This window comes from Megascapheus bottae, chromosome 2, assembly GCF_031878675.1.
Source record: "Megascapheus bottae isolate mThoBot1 chromosome 2, mThoBot2.hap1, whole genome shotgun sequence".
NCBI classification, from domain to species: Eukaryota; Metazoa; Chordata; class Mammalia; order Rodentia; family Geomyidae; genus Megascapheus; species Megascapheus bottae.
In genome coordinates this window covers 43,848,031-43,870,448 of record NC_143510.1, presented here as the reverse complement: position 1 = coordinate 43,870,448, position 22,418 = coordinate 43,848,031, and the positions used below count along the sequence as shown (strand labels likewise).

At 39.8% G+C, this 22,418-nt stretch overlaps 1 protein-coding gene across 2 annotated transcripts in view; it reads left to right on the top strand.

Annotated features, from left to right (window-relative positions):
* Nell2 (neural EGFL like 2) overlaps nt 1–22,418 on the top strand; it is a 372,707-nt gene that overhangs the window by 6,650 nt on the left and 343,639 nt on the right. Inside the window, exon 2 of one of the 2 annotated variants that reach the window (XM_090324484.1) lies at nt 16,011–16,058. In XM_090324484.1, the coding sequence (XP_090180610.1) occupies nt 16,021–16,058 (38 nt within the window). In that variant the 5' untranslated portion in view covers nt 16,011–16,020. Of the gene's footprint in view, nt 1–15,987; nt 16,059–22,418 lie in introns of those variants that run through there. The other variant, XM_090324479.1, reaches the window with a different exon arrangement.

Sequence of the window (22,418 nt, the reverse complement as noted above, 5' to 3'; positions counted from 1 at the left end):
GGGCTTGAACTCAGGGCCTGAGCACTGTCCTTGGGCTTTCTCAAGGCTAGGGCTCTACCACCACAGCACCACTTTGGGCTTTTTCTAATGTCTGTAGATGGAGGAATCGAACCCAGTCTTCATGTATGCTAGGCAAACACTCATCACTAGGCCAAACTTCCAGCTCCTTTATTATTATTATTTTTTTTAATTTTGATTTTTTTGTTGCTGCAACCTGAACTACAGCTTCACTTCTGGCTTTTAGCTGGTTTATTGGAGACAAGAGTCTCCCAGACTTGCCTGCTTGAGCTGGCTCTGACCCATGGTCCTCAGATTTCAGCTTCCTGAATAGCTAGGATTATAGGTATAATCCCAAGAAATACCAGTGAATGGCTTCTCCTCAGTTTCCAACTCCTGTTTCTTGTTCCTCATTCTCAGTCGGTGACTTTTCTTCTTATCTCTCTGAAAGAAATAGAAATGATCAGGAACCTATACTTTTTCATCAGCTAGCTTCTCACATGTGCACCACAACAGTGGTATCTGTGTCCTCACTTTAAAAGACCCTCTTCTTTGTTTTCCAGTTCTAAGAATCAAACCCAGTGTTTCACACATGCTAGGCAAACATTTTTCCATTTGAACTATGTGCATTTAATTCTTTTGTTTTCATTTTGTCTCCCTACTACTTTTGCCTGGGCTGGCCCGAACCTCTCAATCCTCCTGCCTCCATTTCCTGAGTAGCTGAGATTATAGGCACGCACTACTGCATCAAATGATCCTTTTCCTGTACATGGTTTTGCTTCTTTCCACTTCCTCAGGGAATTGGATGACACAATTGGGCTTTCTGCTTTGCATCATTGGTCACTTTTCTCTTTTCCTCTCCGATGTAATGTGCAGCGAGGCTACACAGGGCAGAAGAGGAACTTCCTTTGACTATGTGTACCTGTTTACAGTTACCATCCTTTACAGCACACCTCAGTGTGTTCACTGACTTATCTCCCCTGCCTTACAGCCAGACGAATCAACGTTTTGCTCTTATTGGCTTTTCCTAGAGACCTATGACTCCTGAATTTTAAGCAATAGAATCACCCAGAACTTAGTGGCTAGCTCTTTTGGGCTTGTTGAATTGATTGGAGTCATTGAAACCAAAAGAAATCTATTTAATAGGTTTTATAAGCTACAATCAAAACTGTGTCGAGAAAGGAATAAGCTTGGTTTGTAGGAATGAAGCAAACCATTTACTATCATTTCGGTGAAGAATTGTACATAATATTAAATCATTTAACGAAAAGCATTTTACTTGTGATACATTTACTTTCCTAAATGCTCCCTGGCCAGTAGCAAAGGAAAAGAGAAAACAGAGACCCAAAGATGAAGCAGAGTAGATGACATTATTATCCTAATTTAATTAACAGAAAATCAAAAGCGAAGTCAGTATTACAACTGGAACCAGAATTCATCAGAGTTCCAGGTATTTTGATAAAGTTATTTGCCTCTCGGAGTAAAATACAATAAAGAATAAAGCATGGCTAGATCATACAAGTTTAAAGGGATTTCAACTGGAAAATTACCAGAAAGGGCCATAAAAACCACAAAAATGCAACTCCCTTTGGTATTTTCTATGTAACTACCTTAGAGCTGCTAACTTTGGGCCTGGGAGCTGTCTCTGAGCTCTTCAGCTCAAGGCTACAGCCCTACTCCTTGAGCCATAGAGCCACTTCTAGTGGTTTTCTAGTGGCTGTTTGGAGAAAAGAGTCTCATGGACTTTAGTTCCCCGGCTGGCTTTGAACTGCAATCCTCAGATTTCAGCCTCTTGATTAGTGAGGATTACAGGCGTGAGCCATGGCGCCTGGCTAATATTCCAGATTTTTAATGGAGCTCAAGTGATTTAGTCAGCCATTACTAGAAATTTTGTATTGATACAATTAGATTCCCTCCCTCTGTCCCTCCTTCCCTGTCTCCCTCCCTCTCTCCCTGTCTCTCTCCCTGCTTCTTCCTTGCCTCCCTCCCTCCCTTCTTTCCTGCCTTCCCTCCACTCCTTTTCCTCTTCCTTCTCCACCTCTTCCTCCCCCATCCTGTTTTTTCTTGGCAGCACTGGGGACTTGGCAACTCAGGTCCTTGAGCTTGCCAGTCTGGCACTGTATCATCTGAGTTAACCTCTTTTTGTGTTGGTTATTTTCAAGGTAGGGGCTCACGTTGCTGTGGATAACAGGCATACACTGCTACTGTGCCCAGCCATTGGTTGAATGGATGATTGCAAACATTTATTATGCCCTTTACTGGCCTTGATCCTCCTTCCCAGATCTCCACCTCCTCAACAGATAGGATTACAGGCTTGAGTCACCATGTTTGGATAATGATATTTTCTTTTTGTAAACTGAGTTTATTGAAGAATAAATTGGAAATTGGCACTGCTGGCTCATGCCTGTCATGCTAGTTACTCAGTAGGCTGAGAAATGTGGATCCAGCTTCAAAGCCAGCCCAGGCAGGAAAGTCTGTGAGACTGTTATCTCCAATTAGCCAGCAAAAAGCTAGAAGTGGAGGAAGTATGGCTCAAGTGGTAGACCAGAAAGTCAAGGGACAGCACTTAGGCCTTGAGGTTAAGCCTCAGTGTAACACACACGCACGCACGCACACACACACCCATGCACACACACACTGTGTCAGCACAGGAGAGGATGATCTCTGTCTATAAAGGGATATCTTGTATTCCGCATCTGCCCCATCCTCCAGTTTTTATGGAACACATAGGTGTCTGGAAAGAACTTTTAAAAATATGTTTCACAATAAGGGTCTACTCAGACCTCACATTTGTTTCTAGTCAGTACTTTGAGAATGAGTGAAAAGTTTTTCTTCCTTTCTCTTATCCCCTCCAGGATCTGTTCCACATTTTGAAGTTACTCCAAAGCTCCCATTGCCTATTGGAGCTTACTTCCACCTTGAAGTGGTCTGTGTATATAACAGTGTCTGAATGTCTTTTTTTTTTTTTTTTTTTTTGCCAGTCCTGGGCCTTGAAATCAGGACCTGAGCACTGTCCTTGGGCTTTCTCAAGTCCAGAGCTCTACCACTTGAGCCACCACACTTCTGGCTTTTTTTTTCTAAGTATATGGTACCGAGGAATCAAATCTGGGTCTTCGTACATGTTAGGCAAGCACTTTACCACTAGGCCAAACTCCCGGCTCTGAATGTCTTTTTAAATATTTTATTGACATCACTAGAGTTTGAACTCAGAACCTTATACTTTCTAGGTAGGTGCTCTACTACTTGAGTCATATTTCCACACCTTTCCTATTTTAGTTATTTTTAAGCTAGAGCCTCATGTCTGGGCCAGTCTGGACTATAGTCTGATTTACGATTGTGTAGCTGTGATGACAGACATTCATCAATCATACCTATTTTCTTCTTGAGATAGGGTCTCTCGAACATTTTGCCTTTGACAGGACTGGAACTGTGATCCTTTCAATCTCTGCCTTTGGATTATCTGGGCTTATAAGCATGAACCATCATATTTATCTCTAAATATGTTGAGGGAGGGAATATGTGAGTGTGTACATCACATATAATGCATATTATATACATATATAATATAATATGTTATATACATTATGTTATATATATTATATATACATATATATAAAATAAAATATGAAAGCCTCTTAATAAATTTTGATTACTTAGTCAAATTGAGAGCAAGATATATATTAATATCTATATCTATACTTGTAGATATTATATATCTTGTACATATCCATGCTTATAGATATATATCTATACTTGTATCTTTAAGTCCCTGTAACTCCACTTACCTTAATTTGTTTCTCCTTGTATTTCCTTTGCTTTTTATAGATATTAAAGAAAATGACCATAGATCCAATTATAGATATTGTATTTGATTATAAATATCAAAGGAAATGCTTCCTTAAATGCTTCAAGTTAAGCAGTTCCATAGTTCTTTTCTGTTTTTTTTTTCCTGGGCCCTGAATCCAGGGCCTGGGTACTGTCCTTGGGCTTTCATCCAGGTTAGAACTCTACCACTTGAGTCACAGCACCACTTCCGGCTTTTTCTATGTATGCGGTATTGAGGAATCAAACTTGGGTCTTCGTGTATGCTAGGCAAGCACTCTGCCACTAGGCCGAACTCTTGGCCCCTCTTTTCAATTTTAAAAGAAGGATGGAAGGATTGCAATCTGCAGCTTTGTTCACTTTCCACTCTACTCTCTTTTCAGTTTCTCTGGTTCCAGGGCAATCTCTAATACAGATGTTAACGTTGTAGTTTTCTTTGTTTCTAACATACACAAATAACTTGGATTTGGTATTATATAAAAAACAGCGGCCTTTGCTGCTTGACAGATGTTCCAGACCACAGTGTTTTAAAATAATAGCTTACTAAACGAAAAGGGTTGATGGCCAAGAAATCAAATCACATTTTCTAACATCATCAAAGCCATTTGCTAATTAGATACCTTCCTCCACCAGATGGCAGTGTAGTACTTCTGAATACTTGGAATATAGTAGCTCAAGGTTAACTTTTACTTTTCAAAATATGGCTCTTCTCCTCCTCTTTCTTTACATATGAAAGTACTGCATAGGAAAGAATGCCAGACTTCATTGTAAACTATATTTAGTACCATATGGATATGTTCTTAATAATAACTTTAGGAGGGAATAACAGGAATTAGTACATAACAGATAATAAACAGAAATTAGTAGCACAGTTTTTCCATTGTTATTAATTTTTGTGCCAGTTCTGGGGCATGATCTCAGGGCTTGGATGCTGTCCCTGAGACCACTCGATTCTTTGTTTCTTTCTTCCTTTCCTTCCTTCTTCCTTCCTCTCTCCCTCTCTCTCTTCCTTCTCTTTCTCTCCTTCCTCCCTCCCTCCCTCTTTCCCTCTCTCCTTTTTTCCCTCCTTCCTTCCCTCCCTTTTTTTGTTTAAAGCTAGCAGTTTATTACTTGAACTTGGAAATAAGAATCTCTTAGACTTTCCTGCCTAGCCTGGCTTCAGACATAGATCCTCATATCTCAGCTTCCTACGGAACTGAGGTTACCAGTGTGCGCCACCAGTACCTGGCCTCCATTATTTTTTGTGTAACAGTTGTTTATCAAAGAATTGTTTTGCATAATGTAGTTGAAGAATGATTTAGTAATTATTCTGAAGCATTATAGACACTGACCTTTAAAGGTCAGTGGGCTTTTTTTTTTTTGCCAGTCTTGGGCTTGAGCTCAGGGCCTGAGCACTGTCCTTGGGCTTTCTCAAGGCTAGAGCTCTACCACTTGAGCCTCAGCACCACTTCTGAGGCAAGCACTCTACCACTAGGCCAAACTCCCGGCCTAGTCAGTGGGCTTTTAATCACTAGATATTTTTAGAAGTCTAAAGTCTTAATAATTGTGATGATAATCATTATAATAATGTATGCATCTCTCATATTGGCCTCATTTCATTTCCTTGTGATAACTCAATAAAATTAGTTTTAATTGTGTCTGTCTAACCTAAGAATAAAATCTTGAGAATGGTTAGTTGTGGTAAAAAAACAGAAGTTGCATGTGGAAAAACATTAATGATATAGGAGTGATTTTACAAATACATTCAGTGTTTGATAGCACATCTGTTTTAACTGTTTCCATTTCGTTGCTTTTGAAGCTAATGCTCCTCACAGTTTTCATGGAGATTTGTGTTTGAATCAGTTTATAATAGTGACTTTGAGCCCTTTTAAGTGCGATGCTTTGTTTCAGTGAGTGCTACTCAATTGCTGCTGCTGTGTGGACACTTGGGCTTGAACTCAACACCTCAGATCTTGCTCTGATCTTTCTTTGCTGGTGCTCTACCAATTTGGCCACCCATGCCTCCATTTCCTGCTTTTTGCTAATTAGCTAGAGATAAGAGAATCATGATTTGTCTGGTTGATGTTGAACTAGGATTCTCAGCTAGGATTTAAGGCATGAGCCACTGGTATACAGCTGAATTATGTTTTGTTTTTTTCTTAATTACCTAAAGTATGTTTAGAAGACTTAGAGTTAAAATACTTTGGGAAGAATTATTTTTAAAATTCACTTTGGCCATACTGGATGTATTTACATATTGATCTCGAAATACTGAGGATTTGAATGAATGCCTAAATAAGGTTGTCTCCTTATTAGACATTTATGGATTTAAAAAGTCCAAGCATCAAGAATAAGCAATGAATTGGTGCTGTTCTTAATTATGCTTAATGACAATGAGTCCATAATGCATTTATATTCATAAAATCACTGAAGTTACCCATGTCAGGGACAGCAGTTTGTGTTTATGAATTACACATTCGTGAAGAATGAATTAGCTAACGTGTTAATTAGATTGCTCTCACAAAAGGAAGACAGGTTGTGGCTCCTCTCATTCCACTGCATCGGACATGAGTGAGTGGGTGGAGAGCAGTTTCAAATCTCAGCAGATGTGGCCATGCCTTTGGTTGGTGTTCAGAATATTTAATTCACTTACACACTCTATTACCACTACCATGAGGTACATTTTTGAAGGCTTACTAGATGTCAGGTACATTAAGCATTGTGTGTGCGTGTGTGTGTGTGTGTGTGTGTGTGTGTGTGTGTGTGTGTGTGTGTGTGTGTATGCATGCTGGCACGGGGCTTAGGGCCCGGGTGCTGTCCGTTAGATTTTTCACTCAAGGCTAGTGCTCTGCCACTCGCATCACAGCTCCATTTCCAGCTTGTTTTTTGGGGGGGTAGGGTGGGGTGGTGGGAGGGAGTGGTTAATTGGAGGTAAATGTCTCAGGAACTTTCCTGCCTGTGCTTGATCCTCAGATAACTGCCTGGATTACAAGAAAGAGCTGCAGCACTGGATGAAGAAATTTATTTATTTTGAGTTTATTCTAAGTCTGAGTGAACCTCAAATCCAGGGGTTGAGGGGTGAGACCAGATCAGTCAACTTGGGCTATGCATAAAATCACAGACATACAACTAGAGGTCTAAAGAGGCACAGTGCTGGCAGTGGACGGCTTCCCGACCTGCACTGACCGAATAGTTCTTTCCTGTAGTCATCCATCCCTCCGTCTAATCAGCCTTTGATGGTTCCTCAGCACGCGTGGCATATTCAATTCCCTGTGTATTGATTCCACTGTTTAGACCCTCTGTGAGGCATTGCAAGCCTTAACTTACACACAAATTGAATAATCAGTTCAGTGTGTTTGCGTCAGTATGTGTTTATGGTATTTTCAGTACTGATGATTTCACCATTTTGGGCTGCTTTTTTTTATATTTCTGTCAATGTGTTTGAGCAGGGGATAATCCATCCATTGGTAGCTGATAGAATTTAAGTTGAGTGACTGAGGTTACTTGTTTATTTAAGGGAGTTGGTATGTATTTTAGACATCGTTACATATTAATAAACAAACTGGAATTGGAGGTATGGTCTCAGTAGAGTAACTGAATTTGAGTCCCAGTCTTGAACCTAACAAAAAACCAAAGTGTTCCTTTTGCATAGCAGTGTAGTCCAAGTGGTAACAGTAATCATATAAATAAATTTTTATAATTATAATTCTATTAAGGGAAGTACATTTTACTGTGTTGATGGGAACTAAACTTTCTGGGTTAGTACTCTGGATTTCATTTAGGATCTGATTTATGACATCTATGCAGGGACACAGCAAAACCATGCATTGTCTTGGGAAGGGCTCTCGTTCCTCTGCCCTTTAATTCTCTCCTCTGTAAAACTAAGTAGCTGAAGTTGAAGGATTCTAAGTTCAGGAGCGACACCAAAGTTTGAGAACTTTAGGATTTGTGTTTCCTCTATTCAAATCTTAGGGAATGTTTTCTTTCTTTCTCCTCTTCTTCTCCCTCTTCTTCTCCCTCTTCTTCTCCCTCTTCCTCCTCCTCCTCTTCCTCCTCCTCCTCCTCCTCCTCCTCCTCCTCCTTCTTCTTTTTGTCTGTGAATGTGTGTGCATGTGTGCATGCAAGTGCCTGCACATGCAAGTGTCCTAGGGGCTAAACTCAGGGCTGGGGAGGGGGGGGGGGTTATGGGGTTGTTCCTTAGCTTTTTCACTCAAGGCTAGCACTCTACCAATTGAGCCACAGCTCCACTTTTAGCTTTTATCTTTCTTTTTTTTTTTTGCAAGTCCTGGGCTTGAACTCAGGGCCTGAACACTGTCCTTGGACTTTCTCAAGGCTAGAGTTCTACCACTTGAGCCTCAGAACCACTTCTGGCTTTTTTTCTATGTATGTGGTACCAAGGAATCGAACCCCGGGTCTTCATGCATGCACTCTACCACTGGGATCTTCATGCATGTACTCTACCACTAGGCCAAACTCCTGGCCTAGACACTTTTAGCGTTTTGATGGTTAGTTGTAGATAAGAGTCTTATGGGTGTTACTGCCTGAGTTGGCCTTGAAGCATCTCCAGATTTCAGTTTCCTGAATAGCTAAGGATTACAAGCATGAGCCACCTGTATCTGGCTTAAGAATTCTATTTTAAAATTTTACTGTTACCCGGTATATTGTATGTACGTTTATTCAATTGAAATAGGGAAGGGAATGGGGAAAACAAGATGCCTGGGGGGAGGGAAAGGGGAATAAAAACATGAGAAGGGGTATCAAGGTTTGAGAAGTAATGTACCCACTACCTGAGCAATGTAACTGTAACCCCTCTATACATTATCCCCACAATAAAATAAAATTAAAAATACTACTGTTAAATGTGCCTAGTAAGCAGATTGTAAATATAGTAAGTAAACAGTATGTAAGAGAATAGAGCAATTGCTAACTTTATGTCCATTAATGCATCTTTTTCAAACAACAACTGTGTGGTAAGCATGAATTTATGTCCTGTGGATCTGGCAATAGATTAGATTAAGGTCTCGTTCTGGACAGAGTTTTTAATCAAGTAGGGGAAAGATGGACAGTGAACTTGAAAAGCTGCAATAATTCTGGAGAAATAGGAGAGAACATATAGGCATTGCTAGTCAGGGAAGGCCACTTTGCTCTGTGGTGGTCAAGAATAAGACCATCTCAGAGATGCAGAAAAGCTAAAGCAAAGGCCTTAAAGTTGATGTAGGCTGTCATTTCTGAGGGCCATGTTGACTGATAGGTAGCGACAGACAAGAAGTAGTTTGAGATAGAGCTGGAATTGAATGCTGTCAAGATGATGTTGGATCTAGGGCTTAGTAACGAGGTTGACTTTATTCAGTTTTCAATGAGAAGATAAGATAGCATTAAATATATACCCAATTCTTCTAAATAAATATATACCCCTCGATGGTGGAATTTGAGGTATGATTAGCCCAAGTATTCCTTTCCTTCCCTGTGTCTATAGTGATATTCTGTTATTTTCTGTGTGAAACTTACTTCTAAAATTACTTTCTTAAAGCAAAAACATCTTGGTTTTACTCCCAAATGGAAGACTGAATGTTTTCCAGAGTTCACTCTGAGAAATGAGAAGAAAAAATAATAAACTCAAAGAAATAATGAAAAATATATAGTTTAAAACTACAATGATTTTAGAACACAGAGTAACTGTTTAATTTATTTTTACTTATTTTTTATTATTAATATTTCATTTCATTTATTTATTTATTTTTATTGTTGAGGTAATATATAGAGGGGTTACAGTTACATTTTCCAGATAGTAGGTGCATTACTTTTCACACATTGATGTCCCTTTTCATGTTTTTGTCCCCATTCCCTCCTCCCACCCCTTCCTAGTCATCTTGATTTCCCCCCTTCCCTTTCTTATTTCAAATAAACAAATAAGCATATATACAATATACCAGGTAACAAAGTCAGATATAGTAACAATATGAGATTAACCAAAGGGCAACAAAAGAGAAGACAAATAACATAATACATTAAGAACAACAATCACACAAGATAATAGAATAAGCAATTTTGTGTGTGTGTGTGTGTGTGTGTGTGTGTGTGCTGGTCCTAGGGCTTAAACTCAAGGCCTGGGTGATTTACTTAAGCATTTTTTTTTTTTTTTGCTCAAGGTTAACATTCTACCCCTTTGAATCAGAGCTCCACGTCCAGATTTTTGTTGGTTAATTGGAGTTAAATTAATTAGACTTTCCTGTCAGAGCTGGTTTCAAACTTTGATCTTCAGATTTCAGCCTCCTGATTAGCTAGGATTACAAGCGTGAGCCACTGGAGCCTGGCTTAAAATAAGCAACCTTACAGAAGCAACACTCTTGAAAGGTTCATCAACTAGAAATAAGCATTTGTTCAATACACAGTAAGGAGACATCTTGGAAGTTGTGATTGTTCTCTCGAAATTAAGTGAATCTTAGATTCTATAAACATTCCTCAACACTGGCCATTTCAAGTGCATTTCTAGAAGGAAAACAGTGTGTGATTGCCTCCTGCATGTGTTTTCACACTCCTGTGACCTGAAGTTAGCTCTGTGAATTAGTCATGGTATTAAGTCATTGCTGTTCTTGTCTTTCTTGTCACAAACTTCTCAATAATACACAGGCCTATCAAAAAATCAAAGATCATTTTCAGTTGAGAAGGCAATAGGAATTCTTGAGTGATAGTAAACTTTTCTTGGATTTGTGTGTAGACATTTATATAGGAACTTTATCTACTATAAGACGGATGGACTTCTTGTGTGAAGAATATTTGTCTGAAATCTATTTGGAGTTAGCAAACAAAAAGAATGAATGTCAAAACCAGGCACTGGTGCCTCATGTCTAGCTGCTCAAGAGATTGAGATGTTGTGATTGTTATTCAAAGTCAGTCTGCACAGGAAAGTCTCTTAACTCCAATTAACCAGCAAAAAGGAGAAGTAGAACTGTGGCTAGAGCATCATCCTCGAGCATAAAAGCTAAGGTACAGCACCTAGGCCCTGAATTCAAGCCCTGGTACTGGTCTGAGCGCATGCATGTGCAAATCTATACACACACACACACACACACACACACACACACACACACACACACACACACATGCACACATGCACACATGGGTAAATGCTGCATGATTTAACTTCTGTAAATATCTCATTGATAGGTATAAGTAAAACAAACTATAATGTGTAATCCCCATTAAGTGAAATTTAGATTCTTAAATGATTAAAAGTATTTCTTCCTTTTCAATATGTACTTAAAAATTAGATAATGAAAGGGTAATTTTAGGAAAATAAGAATCAAGTATCACACTGTAGTGAAGTTAAGGCTGTGTCCAAGTAGTGTAGCGTCTCAACATACACTCCATGTCCTTTTCTCTTTTGATTACTTTTGTCAGTGTTTGGCGTTTCAGTTATCCGAGGTCTGTGGATCCTTAAATCTATGTCTCTGGCTAAGGAGTGCCTGCAAAGATCCAGACTCTTCAGTGACCCAATTCTATAGCATCGGTGAGCGATGTCTCATTGGAGTATAAACTAACCATGATCAAAACTAATCTCTGTAACTTCTTCTGCCTTATGACTCATGCTTCCTCATCAGAGAAAATGATCACCCAACATGAATCAGAAATGTCCTAATATTTCACTTTTCCACTTTGAATTAATCCATTACACTCGTAATCTCTGTTCTTTAGTTTTCCTCTTTTTTTTTTTTTTTTTGTCTATCATGGGGTTTTGAACTGTAGTCCCTAAGCTCTTCAGCCCAAGCCTACCGCTCTACCACTTTGAGCCGCAGCACCACTTCCAGTTTTCTTGTGGTTAATTGGACATAATAGTCTCACAGACTTCCCTGCCCAGGCTGGTTTTGAACTGAAATCTTCAGATCTCAGCCTCCTTATTAGCTAGGATTACAGGCATGAGCCAACAGTCCCTGGCCATTTCCTCTTTCTTTCTTTCCTTCTTTATTTTATTTATTTATTTTTTTGCCAGTCCTGGGCTTTAGCTCAGGGCCTGAGCACTGTCCTTGGGCTTTCTCAAGGCTAGAGCTCTACCACTTGAGCCTCAGCACCACTTCCAGCTTTTTTCTATGCATGTGGTACCAAGGAATTGAACCCAGGTCTTCGTGCATGCTAGGCAAGCACTCTACCACTAGGCCAAACTCCCAGCCCCTGAGTTTTTTGTTCAAGGCTAGCACTGTACCACCTGAGTTACAGCTCCACTTCCAGCCTTTTTGTAGTTCATGGGAGATAAGAGTCTCACAGATTTTCCTGTCTGGACTGGCTTTGAACTGCCATCTTCTGATCTTAGCTTCCCGAGTAACTAGAATTACAGGTGCATGCCATCCATGTCCTGCTTTGCTCTTTTCTTTTTAGCCATAGTCTTTGAATATTTTCATTTCTTCTGAGTTAGTTCCCTTCTCTAAGCCATCCTTATTTCTCATCTTGACTGCTGTGATAATCCTACACAGATCTTTCCATATGCACATTTTCTGACTCCATTACTTAGCTGTATTAGTTAATATGTTTGTGTATATAGCACATGACCCTGTATATACTTATATATATATATATATTTAAAATTTAGATCTAGCAATCACATATGAGTCTGAGTCTGACTTATTTCATTTAACATAGTTTTTTCTCAGGTTCATCTATTTTCCTGCTAATGACATAACATTTTTCTTCCTAATAAATGAGTAAAGTTTGCTTGTGTATATATGTGTGTGTGTGCATATATATGCACACACACATACACATATACACACACACACATTTTCTGACTCATTCGTGTATTGGAGAGCATTTGGGCAGTTTCTGTAACTTGGCTGTGGGGAACTTGCAGCAATGAATATGAATGTGTCTTTACTGTATCCTGACATGTTACAGCTGTAGACTAAAGAGGCATTTTTAAAAGGCAAAAGATGATCTCCTTCTGGAAACTGCAAAGATTTCCCATCTTTCCCAGTGTAAGTAGAAAACGCTTAACCTTTTCTCAACCTGTGTGTGGCTCTGCCTTTTGTACTCTATGTTTTGGATCCCAGGTCTGTAGACCTGTGGGTTTCTTAAGTATGTCCTTCTTTTTTGCATGGCACCTTCATGGTGCTACTCACTTTGCTGAAAACATTCTGCTATGTCTGCTCTTCAAATTAACTCTTAGTAACCCCAAATGATCAGTTAATTACCATTCACTAATGGGCAGAAGCTCATTTGCCCTCTTGATTGTTCAGTAAAAGTCATTTTTCCTGAATAAAAATTCTCTACCTGGGCTGGGAGTTTGGCCTAGTGGTCAGAGTGCTTGCCTAGTGTTCAGGAAGACCCAGGTTCTATGCCCTGGTACCACATACATAAGAAAAGCCCGAAGGGGTGCTATGGCTCAAGTGGTAGAGCACCAGCCTTGAGGAAAGTCCAAGAACAGTGCTCAGGCCCTGAGTTCAGTCCCCAGGACTGGTAAAAAAATTCTCTACCCATCCCTCCTGTTTTTCATTCATTCCATTCCTTCACTATGGATGTTATATGCCATGTGTTTTACTAGAAGCTGGGGATGACATGAGATAAATAATAATCACAGGCAAAACAAATTTATTTCAAATAGTGCTAAATATTGCCAAACAAACTACAGTGTTAGAGAATGGTTGGAGTTAGGATGGTTGCAATTATAACAAAATGAATGGGATTCTGCTATTTTGCAGTGTTCATCTTCTCCATAAAAGCATAAATACCCCCAAATGTCTTTTACTTGCTCACGAAGTACCCCAGCATCTGGCTCAGTGCCCTGCACTTAGAATGCTCCATGGGTCTTGCTGAGTAAGTGAATAAGGCTATTGCATTAATGAATTAATCAGCCAGCTTAAAGCAATGTATTTGTAATTCCATTCTCTTGTAGTTCTGGAGGCTAAAAGTTTGGAATCAAGCTTCTAGGAGGACATTGTCCCTCTTATCTGGGAAAATACTGCTTCTTTGCTTTCTTATTTTATCTTTTGGCCTTTGCCCACAATGATTGACATTCCTTGGCTGGCAGTTATGTGACTGCATTGCCACCGGTCCTACATGCCTATGTCTTTGTGTCCAAGCAGGGTTGCCAGTCTTTTGATCAGTGCTCCTCCCCCAAATCTACTATAAACTCATCTTAACTTGATTACATCTTCAGAGACCTTATTTGTAAATAAGATTCCTTTCACAGATAGGGAGTGTTGGTGTGTGTGAGAGTTGTATGGGTCGAAATCCAATATACAGAATGTAGAAATTCAGTGTGTAGAATTCAGTGTATAGAAATTCAACATATCTCAAGGAATACAATTAAAAACTCAACCCAGTATGTCTACTTCTCTTAGTAAAAAAAAATCTAAAAAGTTAGTACTTGAAACATTTATGTAGTATAGTTTATTAAAAGTGTTATTTTCAGCTGCCTTTTGAAGACAAACATTTTCAGAGGGTTTACCATTTTACTTTGTGTAAACATGATGAATGGTTTTGATATGCTTTAGACAGTTTGGCTGAATCTTAACTATACCAATCTTCACACCATCCTAAAAAAAAATCAAAGCTCTGATAGGAACCAGATTCATCTCTATTGTCCCTGTTCCCTCAGCAGATAAGAGCTTACTTCTTCAGGTATTAAAAATAAATGAACGGGGAAGGATATTCCTGACACTTGCATCATAAAAATTCACCCTGACATTTCTGCAAAGACAGTGTGTGGGATGCTGACATATTTTGGTAATAAAATGACAGTTTTAGTGCAAGTTGTTCCCGTTGTGACCAAGGAGAATGAGCAAACAAAAGGGAGAGAATAAGTTAGAGGACTTTCCACTGTGAAGCAGGCCTGTCATCAGGGAACAGAGTGGAGAGCCTTCTGTCTGAGATGGCAGCGAAGTTCTGCCTGTGACCTGTCGGGTGAGGCATCTAACTCCATATTTGAGGTGAAGGCTCTGATGTTTCCTGCTTTGGGCTCTTTTTTTTTAGTTTTAATTTTTTACAGTAGCTCACTAATGGACACAGAGAGATTTTATTGTGACATTTCCACACGGTCTTTGCACTATTTTTACAAAAGTCATCCTGGATTTTTTTCTCGAATGCCTTGTTGTGTCTTTTGAACTTTACTAGCATTTTGATTAGTTTTCTCCAGTAACGGTCATGTGATGATTGCTTTGCACGGGTCAGCCCATGTTAGTTTCATTCTGACCCATTCCTCTTGCACAGTGGAAGGACTGAGTCACAGAGAGGTGGCCTCATAAGTGGGAGCAACATTTCTCTCTTCTTCTCCCTCTCCTCTTCCTCCTCTTCTTCCTTCTCCTCCTCCTTCCCCCCTCCCTTTCCTCCTTTGCACTTCTTTTCCCTCCTCCTTCCTCTCCTTTTCCTCTTCCTCCTTTTCTTTCTCCTCCTCCTTCCTCTCCCTCTTGCTCCTTCTTCTTACTTCTTACCCCTATCTTCTCCCCCACCCTATCATGTTCCCCTTCTTCTCTTTTTTCCCTCTTCCTTCCCTTCCTCCTCTTTCCTTTTCTGCCTATCCTGGGGCTTGAACTCAGAGCCTGAATGCCTTGTCTGATCCTTTTTGCTCAAGGCTAGAATTCTACTACTTGAGCCACAGCTCCACTTCTGGCTTTTGGGGGTAGTTAATTGGAGATAAGAGTCTCATATAAATTCTTGTCCAGGCTGGCTTTGAACCATTGTCCTTAGATCTCAGGGTCCTGAGTACTAACTAGGACTCTGGGCCATTGGTGCCCAGCTGTAGCTGTGTCTCTGATCTGATAGTCTGATGTCATACTCTTACCCATTGTTAGGGGTTGGACCTGAAGTCTCAATAAAGGGTCATGTGTGAAAGAAATGGCACACCTTGCTGAGTACTGGTAACTTACCTTGTACTTCTAGCTACTTAGGAGGCTGAGATCTGAGGATTAAGTTTCAAGACAGCCTTGGCAAGAAAAGTCTATGAGGTTCTCATCTCAAATGAACCGAAAAATGCTAATAGGGGAGGTGTGGCCCAAGTGGGTATAGCTCCAACCTCTAGCACTAACAAGCTAATTGAGAACCCAAGGTCCATTCATTGTTCAAGCCCCAACACTAGAACCAAAACACCAAACAAAACAACCAGAAGAACACAAAATGGTGTATGGTGGAGTCCTTGACCCCTTTTCTCTGTCTGTCTCTGCTTCTTGGCTACCATGAACAAAGCCACTTTGCTATACCGTGATGTTTGTTCTGTTTCCACACAGGCCCAGAGCAATGGAGCCAGCACACCATGGACTGAAACCCCCGAAACTGTGAGCCAAAACAAATCTCCCTTCCCTTATGTTATTTTCCAAGGTATTTTGTCATAGTGACAAAAAGTGACTAAACACACCCATCATGCGGTCATGCCCAAGTCTTCAGGGAATCCTTTACTTGTTTTCTACTTGTCAGATTGTAAACTTTGGAGACCTATGTCTTTCTTATATTGGGTTTTCTCATAACACCTAGCTTATGGCAAGCACTAGTGGCTCATAGTTATAATCCCAGCTACTAAGGAGACTGAGCTCTGAGGATCATGGCTCAAAGCTAGGTCAAGCAGGAAAGTATGTGATATGTTCATCTCCAACTAACCATGAAAAAGCTGGAAGTAGAAGTGTGGCTCAAGTGGTAGAATGGTAGCCTTGAGCACAAAAGCTCAGGGGCAGCACTCCAGTCCTGAGAATAAGCCCCAGGACTGGCACAAAAACAACATAACAACAGATAACAGCTCAGTTATCTGTTGTCTAGTAAGTTCTCTATATATGTTTGCAAGTCACTTGGCATTAGATCATGGTTTGTACAAATCTACACAGTATTTAGGTCTCTGATGTTTATGTCTTGATTTGAATGAGATTTCTATTAAAAAAAGAAGAATCCCACATAGTTGTAAACAATAGAAGGAAGCTGATAAATACCAGCTTTGGTGTTCCTGGAAACAATAGCTTCTTTCCATCCCTCCCCTCCTCCCACCCCTTACCCTCTACCTGCTGTTTATGCTTACAATGAGGTCTCAAATAACTTCACTTGGAGTAACTTCAAGGGTTACTCTAAGAACATTAGTATTTTCACACAAATTAATCATTAATCATTTCAGCCATCAGTCAATAGATGAGGGAGGAATTTATTTGAGGTAGAGTTAGCTCTCAGCTGCAGAAATGATACTCATTTTAATGTAAAATATGTCATTGGGTAGGCTGTTGCAACTTTCGCACTTGTTTGCACTCTCTGTGTGTATAAATATAAAATTAATTAAAAGCAAATAACTTTAATCTTCAATTTAAAAAATATCTGGCAATCCGGAAATAAGGACGCCTATTGGCATCCACTTGCTCGTAGGAAATTCTGCTACATAAGAAATTAAATTTAATTTTGCCTTTTCATTATGTGATGGGGGGTCACAAGGCTGTGGGCTATAGAGAAGCTTTAATAATCTAAAAATAAATAAAATGGGAATCTTAATAAACCTTGTAGTTCATTAAACATTTGGCTTCAGTGAGTATATATCTATTAATTTTAGATGAGACTACATTAGGAAACCTTTGTTACCTGGAGGTTGTAATTAAGTGAATAATATATTCAAACTTAACACAAAACAGCTTCTTTTACATCTTCTTACTGACAATACTTCGCTGAGACATTTCAAGGAGCTGAAAGATGTAGATAGTAATGATTAAATATGCAAAGAGAACAATTGACAGCACCTTTTAAAGAATGAACATATAAAAGATAGGTGTAATTGAATTCTCTTCTTACATCATATTATATTCTTAATCTTCTTTAACATTTGTGATTTTGTCATTTTTATCAGGAAAGTGTGCTTGTCTTTTTAATCCTCTTTGTTCTTCTGTTTCACTTCTGTATTTTAAAATTCTATGGTAAATTTTGCCTCCTCAATCTAGTAAGAATATGGTATAATTTCCAAATTACTTTGTTTCTTTCTTGTTTTTTTAAGACAGACTCTAGATTCTGAATTTAGAATTTACCTGTGTAAACACTTTAAAAATTCTCTTTTTCCCCTTCCCTTTTCTTTTTTCCTTTCTCTTTCTTCCTTCTTTCCTTTGTCCTTCTTTCCTTCCTATCAATTCTGGCTAAATGTGTTGGATATTTGCTAGCTGCCACCATGGAGAACAGTATGTGGGTTCCTTAAAAAAAACCTAAAAATAGATCAATTATATCATGTCTAGCTAGGCTAGTCATCTTTTTTTTTTCTTTCTGTCAGTTGTGGGGCTTGAACTCTGGGCCTGGTTGCTGTCCCTGAGTTCTTCATCTCAAGGCTAATGATCTACCATTGAGCTATCGTCCCACTTTCAATTTTCTTGTGGTTTATTGTAGATAAGAGTCTCATGGTCTTTTGTGCCCGGGCTGGTTTGAACAGTGATCCTTAGATCTCAGCCTCCTGAGTAGCTAGGATTACAGGTGTGAACCACTGGTGCCCTGCTAGGTTAATCTTCTTTATGATTATTAATTCAGAATTAACTGATTTGTCAAGGGGTGCCCAGGGAGGGAGGAGAACTGATTGGGGACCTTAATTGCTTTTGCTAAACTTCTTCCTATTTGCCTATTTACCCTGTTTGTCAGAAGGGAGGGTGGATTTCTTCTGTGGAGGAGGTGAGTTCCATTGAGGGTGATCACCCAGCGGGGAGAATCAAGGTGTCCTAGAGTCTTTCCACGGCTTCTACCTTCAGAAGGCTTGGAGGGCTTGCATGTGAGCCACCAGAAGAGTAAGTTGTGTCCTTGGGCTGTCTCAAGACAGTCTAGCACCTTGAGTGAGAGCCCTGGCTAAGGAAATGGTTGGGCTACTGTTGCTGAATATCTATCTTGTAGTCCTTTCTATGTTACAGTGTAGTCTTGTTCTGTTGTATAATCAGCAAAGGGCCAAAGAGTCAAATGGATGAACATTTCAGGCACAGGGTCCTCTTGACAATTTCTTCTTTTCTCTCTGTAGTCCTGGGGCATGGACTCAGGGCCTAAGCACTACCCTTGGGTTTCTCAAGGCTAATGCTCCATCACTTGAGCCACAACACCACTTCTGGATTTTTCTATGTATGTGGTACCAGGGATTCAAACCCGTGTCTTCATGTATGCTAGGCAAGCACTCCTGTAGGCCATACTCCTGGCCTTGACAATTTCTTTTAAAAATAATTTAAAAATTATTATTGTAAGGGTGATATACAAAGGGGTGACAGTTACATAAGTCAGGTAATGAGTGCATTTCTTTTTGTAGTGTCACCCTTTCTCTCCATGTCTCCCAGTTTTTACTTCCCATCTCCACCCCCAAGTTGTATGGTTCATTTTCCACATCGTGTGCAGTGAGTACCACTGCTGCATTTCTTTTGTCCTTCCATTTGTGTGACTCCCTCTACCCTCCCAAAGACAGATGGATGAACCCTCTTCACATTTTCTTTCTGTGACAGTACCACAATGCACACTGAACCAGTTCAATGAGGTGGCTTTCCATCCTGGCTGCATACTAGAATAATGGGATATTTAAGAATGTACAAATTCTCTGGAATGCCCTGATCAGATCAACAAAATAAGCCCCTGTAGAGGAGGCCTGACCTCTGCTATGTTTCTGTGTTTTTTTTCTCCATGTGCTGAAGACGGTGTTTAGCTTGAGTGATATAAGAACAAGTTGAATGGCTGGTTGAAGGGATGTTTGAGGGGAAATGGGCTACTTTGACAGAATGTTTCAGGCAAAGCAATAGAGCTTCTTATCAGGAGTAATATCCAGCTAGAGAAATTGTTTGGTACACGACTGGACAGATCCTGTGTGCTTCTCATCACTGGCCGCGGTTGTCTGTCTGTGTTAATTTAGCATGGCCAGCAAATTGTGCTATAATATGTCCAAATGGCCCTTGGCAGAGAAAAGTCTTTCCAGTGTGAAAATGCTTAGTTGAAGCTAGAAGACCTTGAAGACCTCTTTTGACCTTGCATCTGCAATTCCATGACATTGATGGTCAATAAATGTTAAATATGACTCAGAATTGTTTTTCTTGAAGTAGCCCAAGCTTTATTATTACGTTTTTTCTTTTCATTCTCTCTACAAATGTCTTCCAGGGAAACATTATTAAGGTGAAGGTGAGATTTGTGTTTGTAATGCTGAATGCAGTGACCAGTGCTGCTCATCTGTGATGGGGTAAACAACATGCTAAACTTCTTTCTAAGACAGAGGTGTCACTGCACCATCTAATTAAAAGAATATTTCTGTTATCTTTAAGTACTTATACAAAGGAGTTGCCACTCAGCAAGGCAGGTTATGAATGCAATGCGTTTGATCAGTATCCCTTCGACATTCTCCCCCCATCTCTATAAACCCACTCCATTACTTCCCCTAGTTTTGTAGAAGATGCATGGAATGTTTGGCTGCATCTCCCCTTCTCTCTATTTGTCTGTCCTCCTTGTAGTATAATTTAACATAGAAATCACAGTTCTCTTGACTCAGGATCAGTACCGAAAAAGACAAAAATAAAAAAAAAGAAACAGATGGAGCTGGGAGGTTGGCCTAGTGGTAGAGTGCTTGCCTAGCATGCACAAAGACCTGGGTTCGATTCCTTGGTACCACATAAATAGAAAAAAAGATGGAAATGGTGCTGTGGCTCAAGTGGTAGAGCTCTAGCCTTGAGAGAAGTCCAAGCACAGTGCTCAGGTCCTCAGTTTAAGCCCCACAACTGGCAAAAAAAAATTAAAAAAAAGAAATAGTTGTGCTGCTGGCAGGTTACATTTATATTCCCAATCAGATCTATAGCCTAATCCTGAGCCTTTTTAATCTGAGTTTTTGTTTTTCTCAGTTCTTGGGCTGAGTTTATCTTTCTAATTCTTTTGATACTAATTATTTCCCTCATTTGATTTCTCTTGCCTATATCCTTTACAAATTTTGAAATTATTTCTGAGCATTCAGCCTGCAATTCTTTGCTATTTTCCTGCCTTTAATTTAGGCCTGTTGATTGCCTATCAACTGCTGAGTCAGCACCCTCTAATCCATGTTACTTGGTAAATTATGTAGGCTTTTCCCATGCTTTAACTTTGACTTAAACCCACTTGAAATTCATAATATAGATCTTAGAAGTTTAAATATAGTAAGGTGATGAAATATTACATTTTGGGAAGTGGTGGCCATGAATATGCATTAAAGGGTGTTTGGAAATAAAACCTTTTTGATGCCTCAGGAGCCAGGCTCCTTCCAGCCCAAATGATATTTCATGAGATTGAATTCAATTGTGAGGACTGCTGAATGACAAGTGTCCAGGAAGTACAATAGTGGAGCACTTCACACATGCAATTAGCACACATCACTCAGCAGCAGTGAGGTTGATGTGGTTTACGTCATACACTTTCCCCACATTCCAAAAGGCAGACTGCAGAGACTGCCTCCAATGGCCGATCCTCACTCAAGGGTTTTCTGACTTTGGGCTTTGAATGTATTTTCTGTCTTGAAGAAGACTTAGAGCTAAGTTTCAAATGACTGGAGAATTGTCATCTCCACTTACTTCTAGGCTCATTACTTTCAATGTCCACATATCCTGTCAATCATTGACAATTAAAAGGTCACAGAAGAGGAAGGGTGGAGATGGGCAGCCTCCCACCTTCCCTTCTTCCTTCCCTCCCTTCTTCCCTCCTCCCTCTTTTTCTTCCTTTTATTATCTTTTCTATTATTATTGTTATATTTTATTATCTCTGAGTGTGTGTGCGCGTGCGTGCGTGCGTGTGTGTGTGTGTGTGTGTGTGTGTGTGTGTGTAGTTGGCCTAGGCTCAGAACCCAGGGACCTGAACTTTTGTGCTCAAAGATCAATGCTTTACCATGTGGGCTACAACTCCACTTCCTACTTTTTGTTGATTAATTGGAGGTAAGAATCTCCTGGTCTTGCCTGCCCAGGCTGGCTTGGAGCTGTGATCCTCACATCTCAGCCTCCTGAGTAGCTTCATCATCATCCTTAAGTAGTTACACAAAGGGGTTTCAATTCAAGGTATCAGTGTATGAGTAGGATGCATTTAGATCAGTGTTAACCCCTCAATTGTTCTCCCCATCTCTCCCCACTCCACTTGAGATGGACAGCGTTCAGAAGGAACACATTGCCTGTGTTCATGTCCTTCCTTTACTGAAAGCAGGGGATAACCTTGAATAGGAAATAAAGCAAAAGGCAAACTTGAGATAAATTAAAAATTATTGATTCAAATTCCTGAAATGAGTTACATGTTGTGTGCCTTTTAAATCCCCTCATTTTGATAAACTTTGCTCATTTAAGGTTTGAAGAATGTGCATTATTTTGGCACCAGGCTTTTCCAGTCAAGGGGAGTATTTTTTTTGTCATTATTCCTTTCCCAGAAATATTGTGAGAGGAAGTTCTGAACTCGTCAATTTAAGTGAATATGGGCTCCTTGATTTGAATTTCACCTTCACTGGTGATGAATGAAATTCTGTCTCCAGACCAGACCTCTTTCTAAACTCTGAAAGTGTATGCAGTTGTCTGCCAAACACCTCCACTTGCATTAAATAGCCAGCAAAGTGATGTGTGCCAAGCACCTGGCTAGGCTCTCAGATTGAATCAGGGAATGAAGGAGAGAAAAATCCTGTCCTTATGAAAATTTCATTCCATTGAGAAGAGACAAATGGGATAAGTAAGGAGCATACATGG